At 40.0% G+C, this 13,039-nt stretch overlaps 1 protein-coding gene and 1 long non-coding RNA gene across 3 annotated transcripts in view; one reads left to right on the top strand and one right to left on the bottom strand.

Annotated features, from left to right (window-relative positions):
* ppargc1b (peroxisome proliferator-activated receptor gamma, coactivator 1 beta) overlaps positions 1-13,039 on the bottom strand; it is a 166,837-nt gene that overhangs the window by 14,670 nt on the left and 139,128 nt on the right. Inside the window, exons 4-8 of one of the 2 annotated variants that reach the window (XM_067996396.1) lie at positions 11,916-12,038; positions 9,790-11,167; positions 8,144-8,183; positions 7,847-7,920; positions 3,030-3,882 (exon numbers count right to left, since the gene is read on the bottom strand). In XM_067996396.1, coding sequence (XP_067852497.1) covers positions 3,030-3,882; positions 7,847-7,920; positions 8,144-8,183; positions 9,790-11,167; positions 11,916-12,038 — 2,468 coding nt within the window. The remainder of the gene's footprint in view (positions 1-3,029; positions 3,883-7,846; positions 7,921-8,143; positions 8,184-9,789; positions 11,168-11,915; positions 12,039-13,039) is intronic. The other variant, XM_067996397.1, reaches the window with a different exon arrangement.
* LOC137332500 (uncharacterized) overlaps positions 1-13,039 on the top strand; it is a 117,296-nt gene that overhangs the window by 91,962 nt on the left and 12,295 nt on the right. The gene's annotated exons all lie outside the window — the stretch shown is intronic.

The raw sequence follows: 13,039 nt of genomic DNA, 5'->3' as shown, positions 1-13,039 counted from the left end.
ATGGAAAACCATTGTAACAGGTCTTCCACACGCGCCTCTCCCCCACCCCACCCGCTCAACATTGCTCCACGTTTCACTGGATCAATAGCACTGGCCCAACACCTGCAGTAAGCGTAGGCCCAGCATAACAACAACAACTTGCATTTATATAGCGCCTTTAAAGCTTCACAGGACCATTATCAAACAAAATTTGACACCGGGCCACATAAGGAGATTCTAGGACAGGTGACCAAAAGCTTTGTCAAAGAGGTAGGTTTTAAGGAGCGTCTTAAAAGAAGAGCGAGAGGTGGTGCTGAGGTGGGGGCGTGGGGGGTGGTTCCAGCTTCCTGCCTCACTTTCCTCTGACTTTGCCCATGGAGCACCCGAACGAAGGGGGACCTGAAGAAACCTGGTGGTGGGTCTTGTGTTGGGACCCTCCACAGACCAGAAGACAGCCCCAAGACAGAAGGAAGCATAAAGAAGCATTAAGACAGTTCAGGTATAGTGATATTTCTTTCTCATCTCCTCCTGCACAAAATTCAGGCTGCAGCAGCAGCCAGAAGAGCCGATGCTAGTATCGAGAAGTATAGGCCTGCGGCAACGCCCCTGCCTCTGCCCTCAGTTCCCAGCACAAGGCCCTGCCACGGGCTGGCATGGACTTGCATCTGGGCTGTGCAAAGTGCCCGGACCAGGAAAATGGATTGCACTCCTCTCTTCACATACGCAATAGACCTCCGAAGGCACTGCACCTGTTGGGGGCTTGAAGAGAAAATTTGCCTCCATGGAACAAAGCACCAGAAAGCAGGGAAAGACCAAAGGATCACAGACAGACTAAGAGGAGCAGCACAGCAGGTGGAGGTCAAGAATGCAAAGATCCAGACAACAGGAGTTGACCAAAAGAACAGAGCACCAGAGAGAGAAAGAGTCAGAAGCATCAGAGAATAGGGAGAGCCTGAGAGCGCGGAGAGAGACTGAGAGAGAGGGATGTGAAGCACAAAGTTTGCCCAGACAAGTCAAAGAAAAATTTGCAGGTTGCCATAATTGCCATATTTTTTCATCCAGTTTATCTGATTATCTAGACAAGCCATGTTTGCTATAAGTAGAATACATTGTGTTAACTGCTGATGTTAGCTCCATAACACTATTGAATCAGTAAATTCTCCAAACCAGGCTCCAATTATGTCACTGAAAATCATTAAACAAACAATAATCATATTCTAAAAAAAGACAGGATTAAAATCAAACAGGCGTTCAAATGAATCATATTTAAGCCTTCTGATTTTTGAGTTTTATTTTTTTGTGAATTTGGGCTGAAAGAATTGGGTGAAATTAGCAGTGAAAAATTATGTGCTTTTTAAGTCAAGCGTAAAACAGAATGATGATAATCAGAAAACTTTGGATTTAATCAGTAAAACAATTTTGGAAGGAGCAAATACCTGTCGTAAATAAAAGCCTACAACTGTCTCACAAAGTCTAATGCTAACAGATGTGCATCATTAGCTGAATCATCAGAACAACCCAACCTCCTCCATGGAACTTCATTTAATCATCTATACATCATGTGTCAAAAGAGAAGTGGCTTATACTTGGAAAATAAAAAAATGTGAAAGGTTATGGAGGAAGGGGAATGGTGCTGCGGAATGCACTTTTAGAGAGCTGTGACAAGCATTATGTGCCCTCTATCTGTGTTGTAAAATTCTATAATGCATTGAAATACACTCAGTGAGTTATGCCTCTCATAAGCAAACACTGGAATTTTCTTTTCAAATGACAGATTAGTATCAAATGGCAACACACATAACCTTGAATGTCAATCATATGATGATGGGGATTGTAACTTTATAATATGGGTTACTTAAGGTTGGCAATCCTCCCGGATTGCCTGGGAGCCTCCTGGAATGGGGTATGACTCTCGTGGCCTGCTAGCAGTTTGTTTAAATTTCATGCTGCAATAGCCGCCAGCACGCTCCATAACATCACCGGCTGCCGTCACAGAGAAGGCTCGGGCTTGGTGACATCCCCCCCCCCACTACCCTGGCAGAGTGCCAGTCCCATCTTAGGGGTGACCGGATATGGGACCGGCTGGTTGGTGGGGGGGGGAGGGGAGGGGCGAGAGAGGGAGAGTTGCGGGGCTCGGGTGAACAGGGACCAAGGGATGGGGGAAGAGAGGGAGATGGGAATGGGGTCAGGGAGAGAGAGGAAGACAGGGGAAGGAGGTTTGGGAGATGGAGGCTCGGGGGAGAGAGAGGGAGATTAGGAAATGGGGGTCGGGAGATTGGCCTTAAGTGAATTCAGGGATTCGATAAAACTCCACCCTCCCGCCCACAGAATAGCAGAACAGATTTCCAGAGAAGATAATTAATTTGGATCGATAGCTGTTACAAAAATTGATCGAGGGTGACATAAGAACATAAGAAATAAGAGCAGGAGTAGGCCATACATTCCCTTGAACCTGCTCCACCATTCAATAAGACCATGGCTGATCTTCAACCTCAACTCCACTTTCCCGCCTTATCCCCATATCCCTGGATTCCCCTAGAGTCCAAAAATCTATATATCTCAGGCTTAAATATATTCAACGACTCAGCCCTCTGGGCTAGAGAATTCCAAAGATTCACAGCCCTCTGAGTGAAGAAATTCCTCCTCATCTCAATTTTAAATGGCCGACCCTTTATCCTAAGACCATGACCCCTAGTTCTAGACTCCCCAGCCAGGGGAAACAACCTCTCAGCATCTACCCTGTCAAGCTCCCTCAGAATCTTACATGTTTCAATGATCACCTCTCATTCTTCTAAACTCCAGAGAGTATAGGCCCATTCAACTCAACCTCTCCTCAGAGGACAACCCTCCCAGAGGCACTAATGATACTGTTTGATTTTTTTTTAGGGGAGGTGAGGAAGGAACTTAGTGTTCTTTAATGTAGGAGATCAACAGGTGGTGGTAGGGTTAGAAGGTCCATGATGCAGTGTGCTTGATGAGCTGCATGATCTGTTCCTGCTCCAAACTTTATGTTCTTATTCTCTTCAAAGTGCAAATTTTGAATGTCCTACCTGACAGATTCTCTTTTCACTGGAGACCTGGATTGTGTGCGTGAAGATCCAGAAGTTGCTTTGTGCTGTTGGTTAGAACAGGACCTTGTTCTTTCCCTGTCTGATTGATGTTCTTGGGGATGCAAAGGGTCCTTTGGCAGTGACTGGAGATTTTTATGTGAGGAAATGGATGGTGACAGAGCCCGAGAATTAGTGTCGGGCTTTTTCACCCCATTTTGTAGCTTTGCATCTGAATGATAGCAGCGTTTGTTAGGGTCACAGTCATTGTCTTCAAACATATTTTGTTTTTCCTCATCAGTGATGGCTTCTTCTGGGTAACCAAAGTGCTTGAATAATTTGGCTCTTATCTCTTGATCTCTCATTGGTTTCTTATTGCTGCTCTGAATTGGAAGCTGTTTGCTTATCTCCAATTCCTTACTATTTGGTCCATGATTTGGAATGGGAGACAGCTTCTGTCTCTTTTCACTGTAAAATGAATAATTGCCATGCTTTTCCTTTACATTCTGTTGGCCACTAGAGTTTGGAAGTTCATAAAGTCTCAGAATGTTTCTCTCGGTTTCAGTCTCTGACCTATACAATTGACAGTAGTCATGATCACCAAAGCACCTGGTATATGACCTTTTAACTTTTTTGACTTCCACTTGAACAGGGGTGACTGTGGCTTTGCTAAGATAAGCATACAGCTCAGTTTGCTCAGGGTGTTTATTAACAAGACTTTTTGACAAAGAACTCCAATGATTCTTTGATGGTAATTGGTTAATTGTGTTGTCACCAGATGACTCAATCTTTATTGCTGTCTTGAAAGGATCATCTCGAGTAGTTTTGTGTGGTGGAGTAGTTGGAGGTGTAAGTCCTAGAAAAAAAATCAACATCTAACATTGATACTCATTACTGTAAAATAATTGTCATTATTTTGAGTGGCCTAAAGGAGAGAGTTTAACAGTAGGTGCTTCAAACTTTTTTTTAAATAGGGAGTATGCTTGGCACAGCCATCACATTGTACAACGCTCCAAAGTAAAGTATGGGACTTAGACAAAAAAATGCCTGCTTTTTACATTCCTATATCGTGATTTTTTTGGGTAGAAATTGGACACGGCCCCTATGACACCCTGTTTGGGGCTATTCCCTGGTGCCCCTCTGGAATTGTGCCGCCCAGATGTGAAAGCACCTCAAAAATTGATTTAAATTACCTAATTCATATTTATCTGATAACACAGAGTAACATCAAATAAAATAACTTAAAGCCTTGAGCCACATTGAACAGGTACCCCCACTGCCTGTGTCTGCAGATAAAGAACACACAGTCTGTGTGTTAACATTCTGCTCACAGCACAAATGCATTGTAAACCTGACAAAGCTATGAAAGGAGTGGTGTTAGACTGGCTCATCTTTAACTGTTATCCTTTTCTCAGTAAGCATGATGTAGGTATTTAAAATAAATCAGAAATTTCTCAAGTTATTTGCATCAGCCTAAAACAGCTTCAATAGATGTATAAAGGAACTGCATTTGCTGAACCTCTGAATGTTGTCATTTAAATGTGTTCACTGTCTAAAATTATGCTAGTCTTCAGAATTATGTACAGCAATGAATTTCCACAGCCTGTGGATAAGGAAACACAAGTAAAGTGATGTTATCCCTCCCTGATTTTATTTCAATTTGAGTAACCTTACAAAAATGTTCAATTGTTATCTTCAAATTTCTAATCACAGCTCACTTGATTAGATCAAACGTAAAGCTGCAATTAGGAAGGCAAATGGTATGTTGGCCTTTGTTGCAAGGGGGTTGGAGTACAAGAGTAAGGAAGTCGTGCTGCAATTGTACAGGGCATTGGTGAGACCACACCTGGTGTACTGTGTACAGTTTTGATATCCTTACCTAAGAAAGGTTACACCTGCCTTAGAAGTGATGCAACAAAGGTTCAATAGATTGATTCCTGGGATGAGAGGGTTGTCCTATGAGGAGAGATTGAGTAGAATGAGCCTATACTCTCTGGAGTTTAGAAGAATAAGAGGTGATCTCATTGAAACATATAATATTCTGAGAGGGCTTTACGGGATAGATGCTGAGAGGCTGTTTCCCCTGGCTGGAGAGCCTAGAACTAGGGTGCATAATCTCAGGATAAGCAGTCGGCCATTTAGGATTGAGATGAGGAGAAATTTCTTCACTCAGAAGGTTGTGAATCTTTGGAATTCTCTAGCCAAGAGGGCTGTGGATGCTCAGTCGTTGAGTATATTCAAGGCTGAGATTGATAGATTTTTGGACTCTAAAGGAATCAAGCGATATGGGGATTGGGCGATAGTGGTGATGAGTTCGAAGATCAGTAATGATCTTGTTAAATGGCAGAGCAGGCTCGAGGGGCCTTATGGCCTACTTCTGCTCCTATTCCATATGTTCTTAAAAATGACAACTTTTTTAAAAAAATCAGCATTACATTTAATTTAAAGGGGAAGTATTTACTAGTACCTCTAGATTACTCTTCCCTGGTTATTTTACTTTTAAATAAAGCTATTTACGGGGCTACTTCATGCATCCTTTCCTGCATCCATTTCACGAGGTAATGGGTGGAAAGTGCACATTGGGGTGCTTGTCATCAAGATTGAAGCCCATGGATTAAAGGGGGCGGTAGCAGCATGGATACAAAATTGGCTAAGTTACAGGAAGCAGTGAGTAGTGGCAAACGATTGTTTTTCGGACTGGAGGGAGGTGTACGGTGGTGTTCCCCAGGGGTCGGAACTCGGACCTCTGCTTTTCTTGATATATATTAATGACTTGGACTTGGGTGTACAGGGCACAATTTCCAAATTTGCAGATGACACAAATAGTGAATAGTGAGGAGGATAGCAATAGACTTCAAGAGAATATAGACAGGCTGGTGAAATGGGCGGACACGTGGGAGATGAAATTTAACATAGAAAAATGCAAAGTGATACATTTTGGTAGGAAGAACGAGGAGAGGCAATATAAACTAGAGGGTACAATTCTAAAGTGGGTACAGGAACGGAGAGATCTGGGGATATATGTGCACAAATCGTTGAAAATGGCAGGGCAGGTTGAGACAACAGTTAAAAAAGCACATGGAAAGCAAGGAAGTCATGATGAACCTTTATAAAACACTGGTTTGACCACAACTGGAGTATTGTGTCCCGTTCTGGGCACCGCACTTTAGGGAACATGTGAAGGCCTTAGAGAGGGTGCAGAAAAGATTTACTAGAATGATTCCAGGGATGAGGGACTTCAGTTACGTGGATAGACTGAAGAAGTTGGGGTTGTTCTCCTTGGAGCAGAGAAGGTTGAGAGGAGATTTGTTAGAGGTATTTAAAATCATGAAGGGTCTAGACAGAATAGATAGAGAGAAACTGTTCCCATTAGCGGAAGGGCCACGAACCAGAGGACATAGATTTAAGGTGATTGGCAAAAGATCCAAAGGTGACATGAGGAAAAACATTTTTACACAGCCAGTGGTTAGGATCTGGACTGCACTGCCGGGGCAGATGGTGGAGGCAGATTCAATTGTGGCTTTGAAAAGGGAACTGGATAAGTACTTGAAAGGAAAAAATTTGCAGGGCTATAGGATTAGGGCGGGGGGAGTGTGACTAGTTGGATTGCTCTTGCATAGAGCCGGCACGGACTCGATGGGCCGAATGGCCTCCTTCCGTGCTGTAACCTTTCTATGAATCTGAACCAGGAGGATCCTCTTGAAGTATATCCACTCTGTCATTGGTATTGATGTGTTTAATCTGTTTACTGAAGGTAGACCGTCTTATTTATCTTTTCTGTTTCAGGTGACTTGTATTTTTCTATTTTTAAAAACGTCAAAAGAACAGTTTACTTTTGAAAAATGCAAGGTCTGTGGAATCTGATAATTCTAGCATGGCTACTATGATCTTAGGTCAATTTTACTTTTGCTAAATAACTAACCAGGAGACAATGATATAACCTTTACAGTTGTCTCAGGGATGAAAAAGAATACCTGCCTGAGAGGAAGCCTGAAGCAACTCAGTATCATGCCAAGAAATAGAACCCTTTGACCTGAATGACAAACAAGGTCCACACTAGTGTTGTTGGTTCCTCTATCGGGTCTATTCCAGAGTATCTTAACTGACAAAAACTGTCGGTGTTATTTGACTGCTAAGTTTTGTATTATGTAGAGCTGACACTTGTGGTGTTAGTTCTGCTTTATTTGAATTTTCTATTTCATTCATTTGAGACTACTCTTTTGTTGCCTCTGAATTTCTGTGGAATGTTATACAACGTGTCTCCTCACCGCCTAAATTGTCTATTATATTAGCCCTTCTTAGGATACATTTTTTCCATTTAAAGTTCTAGTTCCAGTTTTTGCTAAATTTAGTCTAGTTAAATAAAGTATACTCATTAAATGGTGAGAAATTTTTTAAAATCTCATGTCATACATATGGAAAAAAGTCATGTTGGTCACACCTTCACAGTACCATCTCGATAAATGCAGATTCAGAGAAATAATTTAAAAAGAGAAAAGAAAATTGAGCTATTTACTGTGAAATATCTGTGGAAATTAGAAGGATAAAAAAAAATTGCAGCACTATTTCTACACACACTAGTATTTTGTCCAGCCATCAGATATTTAACAAACTCTATGGACTGGAAAATTTCTATGAATATAAGAAATTGCTTTTCCTCTTGTCTTTGATTCGTCTTATTTTGAAAACTACCAAGAAATAGTATTTATCTTGGCTGAAAACAAGTGTCAATGAAGAAATTTCAATCTATTATAAAATTCTTCTGCCTCCTGAACCAGTCTGAATCAGTAAAGGTGTCAGTTTTAAGATTATATCCTTACCAGCAGTTCCACACAGTTCTACGCTCAGTGTTTGTTCAAAGGGTTTGTTCTCAAGAGGAGAATCTTTGGAGTCACTGAAAATAGGAAATACAAGATCAATGAAACTATGCTATACTCAAAATTACATTTTATATATAGCAAATAGCAGATCTTGAAATTACATTACAAAACGTTGGCTTGGAAATGATGGCCATCTAATCAAGGTTGCAGGGTTAGCTACTATAAGAATGCAAACTTTAAGAGCCAGATTGTGCTTTACATCTGCTGAATCCTGACTATTTATAACATTCCACATACCTTTCAGACTCTGGACTCAGTAACAAGCTTGTTGGTTTGGCTGCAAAAATAAATATTTATAAAATATCAATTATACAGAGTAATCTGTTGCTATTCTGTAAAGTATGTACAGCATTTGAGTATTAGCTATTAGAGACTTTCAAGATATTTAATAATTCAAATTTTTGACCTTGAAGTATGTGTCAGAACATATTTAAAATGCACAGCTTTAATAAGAACAAAAAAGACACAGAATAGAAAAAAGGAAATAGATAAGATATTAAGACAGGATGAAAACAAGCCACTGAACTCGGACAGAAATGAGAATATAAACCAATTAAAATCATTCATATGTAGCAAAAAATGCAAAAAAAATACAGTTCCTAATTGTTCCCTAGCTGTAAAGGATGAATAATTTTTGAAGGGCGATATAAACAAAGGTATATTGAAAGCAATAGTCTAATTTGGCATTGACCCTTTTATACAGGAGACTTTGTCCTTGTACAAGTCTAGCATAACCTTGATCAAACTACACTACTGTAAAACTGGCACACCAATTCACCCTCTGGACGCTGGCACTTTATGTCTATAGGTGGTTTATTACTGGTATAAACTTCCTAACAGGCACGGCTGCATTGTCAGGCCTACATATGATCAAGTGCTTCTTATTTTAAAATTGGAGCTATCTAAAGCTGCTGTTTTCTCATAATTTCCAGACAAGGAATGGGTAAATACAAAGACTTGAGGTTTTCTACTAACAACATTTAAAATGGCTGCCAGCATAACATCTTATGTTCTGTGAGTGCTGTGCCACAACAGGATGCAGACTACTTTGCTATCCAATTTTTGTGCATCCCTGCACTTCAGACTGCTGGGATTTAGCTAACTATATGTTTCAGTATAAATGGACACACTGAAGCTACCTGATACCTAAAACGCACTGTACTGGCACCAGAGACAAACAGGAACAAGCTTTCTAAATTGTTCTGCCCCAGTTTCTTTCAAGATTGGCATTTAACAGTTGGTACTTTATTAACTTGAAGCAACCTTAACAGAGAAAGAAATAAAAGAAAAGTTTCTTTTAATTTAAAGAGTAAAAGTCAGTACTGGAAGAATTTCAACCACGGAGACATAGAACCCTGGGGATGGAGAGAAGGCCCCTTCAAGATGTTCCTGATCTTAATATTTATACTCAAATAGGTGCAAGATGTAAAATGGAGTTGAAAACCCCCAGTACTGCTATATTGAGTAACTCTTCAAAAAAATTACAGTATTAACAGATGATAGTTTTTAAAAAAAATCTCAGCCGTTTTAGTTAAGTGTTAAAGGAATCAACAAATATATATCTTGAAATAAGATGCCATATTATTTGAATAGTATTCCTTCTTCTAACTACAGAAAGTGAGGAAAAAAAAACAAGGCAAAAGCAAATCGGATCATTGTAAGAAGTAACCAGCAGAGAAATGTCTCCACAAAAAGGTAATAAAGTAGTGAGAATAAACAGTGCCTGAATGTGGTTGCAGGAGTTAATTTCCTGAATTAATGAAAATGAATGTAACTTTCCAAAAGACTGCAGGAATGCCATAATAAGCTTTTAAAGTGGCTCAGGGGAATAGTTTTGTGCAATTATTTTTTAAAAATGAAGCAGATAGGCTAAACAGGATTACCTAGCTTTCTGCTAGTCTTGGTTTCTTGCATCTTGGTTTCATTTAATGGGAAGTCCTGTGCAGTGAAGGCTTGGTGGTCCTCAACTATATTAGAACATGGAACCATGGAAATTGTAGGAAGGTCAGGAGTAAACGAGCTTTCTTCATTGTTGTTCTCCTCGGTCCATTGCACTCGATTATAGAATTGCAGATGCCGCTGGTCATCTGGCACAATGTGTGCACCACTGCCACAGAGTTGCTGTCCAGAACAATCTACCTCAATTTCTGCTACCTGCTCCTCCTCCTCCTCATTAAACCTCGTCTGCACATTCATTGGCCCAGACTCCTTTGGTGTTCTCTCCAAATCTACTCTAGTTAAACTCCCATCTGAAGCTGACTCTAGATTGTAGCTCAGGACCTCACTAACCTGAGGGTTCAATCTCAATGAGCGTCGAACCGCAAGGCATGCATTTTCCTGTTTCCTTCCTGTGTCCCCTATTTTAGCAGCCTTGTTCTTATTACATTTCTTTCTGTCCTTTTCCAGTGTACAGTTGATGGTGTCAGTACAATAAGTACTATCACATTCATGATTGGGCACTACCTGAGGCAGAACAGTCTGGCCTTTACCAGATGAGCGAGTGTAAACAGGATATAAAGGATTGTGAAGTCTATAAGGCTTGCTCACATCTAGAGCAATATTTTTTTCCAATAGCTCCCTCAGTATGGAACTTTTGGAAACCTTTCTTATATTCCACTTACACAAGTCTGGAGTGCTCCTTCCCTGCCCTGAACTGACATTTAACTTTAAGGAATTTGACAGTTTCTGTTTTTCTACACTGGGGTCTATAAGCCTCTGTAGAGAGCAGTCAGTTTTTTGTTTTTTATAACTGTCATAGCAGCTACCAGCCTGTTGGGTGTCTAGCGGGTATTTCCTAGCTGGAAGACAATAGGCGTGCATGTATTTAATAAGCTCAACTACTGAACGCAATTCTGCTTCTGTGGTAAACTGTGAGTTTTTAGTCCAATTGCCCTTTGCTGTTGCAACCACATCTTCGGAATTAATGGGTGCAAAGCAAGATGTACCATTTCGCAAAATGCTGCGTCCTTTTTTGTGTTCCCCATTCCCATCACTGAAGTAATCCAATTCTTTGTTAGCACCATCATTAACACAATCATCATCAACATCACCATCGTCCTCACTCTCACCTTGCTGGTGATGTGACTGATGATACTGTGAAGTCCACACTGGACTGCTTTGGTCTTTATTAGTGAGTTTGGAATCATCTGTTTTAAACGGGGGAGGGCGGGTAGTTGAAGTCAGGTGCTTGTGTAACTCTGTGAATGGTCGATGCTGACGCTGACAGGTGCTGTGTGGTTTACTGCCCTGTGGCCCTTCCACCTTTTTTTTAACAAAACAAAGAAAGGATTACAGAGTACAATACAAGTGAAACAGATCAATTCATTAAAACTTGAGCATTTATACACTTTTTTCCCCCCTAAAATTTTCTCCTCTCTTCAAGTTTATGATGCAGTGGGCCACAGTTTCAAGGGCATCAACAGCCATCTGGTACCTCATCCACATGGCCATTCTTCATGTGTGCGCACAGACATGGAGAGTCAGCAGGCTATTTAATCACGGGGTCTTCACAGGTTATCCTCATCCAATGTCCACACATGCACACACAGGGGTCATTGGAGAGCAGTCGAGTAGGACGCCTGGAAGACTTTTCCCTCCCTAATTCAGGGGCACTGAGGCAGCATCCACATCATTGCCCTGGCTACATTCAGACCAAAAATCAAACCTGGGACCTTCCTGGTTTTGTACAGTTCTGCAACACATCAATTATACAATATTCTAACCAACTGAGCCATCAGAGGAAGCTTCGTATTACAACGTCTTCAGTAAAATATCTCTACTGGTATTCACCTCTGTGATTCCCCCTTAAAGTACTGAATGAAATTAGTGGCAAACAAAATCCCACCATTTTATACAGAGACAAAGCACTGATAAACCATTAGCCTTGACATTAGCTTTAACTGAACAATATTTAATGTAACTCATGAAAAGACTAAAATAATGATTCAATAATGCAAACCATATATCGGTTATATTTATTACAAATGTGTAACGTTCTTGAAGTGAATACCTTAATAGAAGGACGATGTGATTTTGACTTGTGGTTACTGGATGCATGGCGTGCCGTGTTGCTTCCGTTTTGCCGTTCATAGTTTAACTGCACATTTTGTGGAGCCAGAAGAAGTTTCCTTAACTATCAAAAAGTATATGCCAAAAAATTACTTCACAAGTTTAACATAAATTTCATTTATAAACAAAAAAAATAGAAGTGTATATTATAGTATTTCAAACTTTCTTGGTGTTAGATCTTTATAATATATACTGGACAGAGATTGACTGCAGAGTATGTCTTAATAAACCTGCAGTAATGATGGTATAATCGCTAATCCTCTCGTATGAACGTCAAAGCACATCAAAGACACGAAACACACTGACAGTTGGCATCTGTACTGACAGCTGCTGCTGACACAAAACCTGACCAAAAACAGAATAAAATTGAAACAGTATATATTATAAATAATAACAGACACCAGGGAGCAATATCAAAACTATAATCTAATCTCACATTTCAGATGACAGATCATAAACTGCCCATGCGATGATATAATGATTAATGGCATCACCTGAATCCTCTGATTAGACTATTGCGTTGTCATTATTCCCAGGTAGTTACTATTTTCTGCATCCACCAGTTGTTTAAAAACTCTGACTCATTTGTCAGGATCTTTTTTTTTAAATCTCCACAAGTTTCATTTAACAAAAACATACTTTGGATATTTTCATGTATAAAAATTATTTCTGGTATAACAAAGTTGGCACAAAAATTCACACTGGCAAAATAAAACTGAATGGTCACATATTCCTAATTTAAAAAAAAACTAGAAGAAAGCTGTACATGTCATAATACAAAGAGAATGTACATGAATCTTTGGTCCAAGCATGGTCAAATGTATGATATTGGCTACATTGATGTCAAATATTAAAATAAAAGTAATAACAGGATTAACTATATGTGCAATATACTTTTTCAGTCTACTGAACCTACAGTAATAGTATACTTGAATTAATTATTGAGATATGTTATGTTCTACTTCTGGCTTATAAACTGATATTTAATTAAAATATTAAGTTATAGAGAGAGGGGAGGATAGCCTGGTGGTTATGAAAATGGCCTCCCACCAAATTGTACCAGAT

This window comes from Heptranchias perlo, chromosome 14, assembly GCF_035084215.1.
Source record: "Heptranchias perlo isolate sHepPer1 chromosome 14, sHepPer1.hap1, whole genome shotgun sequence".
Lineage (NCBI taxonomy): Eukaryota > Metazoa > Chordata > Chondrichthyes > Hexanchiformes > Hexanchidae > Heptranchias > Heptranchias perlo.
The sequence above is the reverse complement of the archived record's forward strand: the minus strand, read 5'-3'. Positions and strand labels throughout refer to the sequence as shown.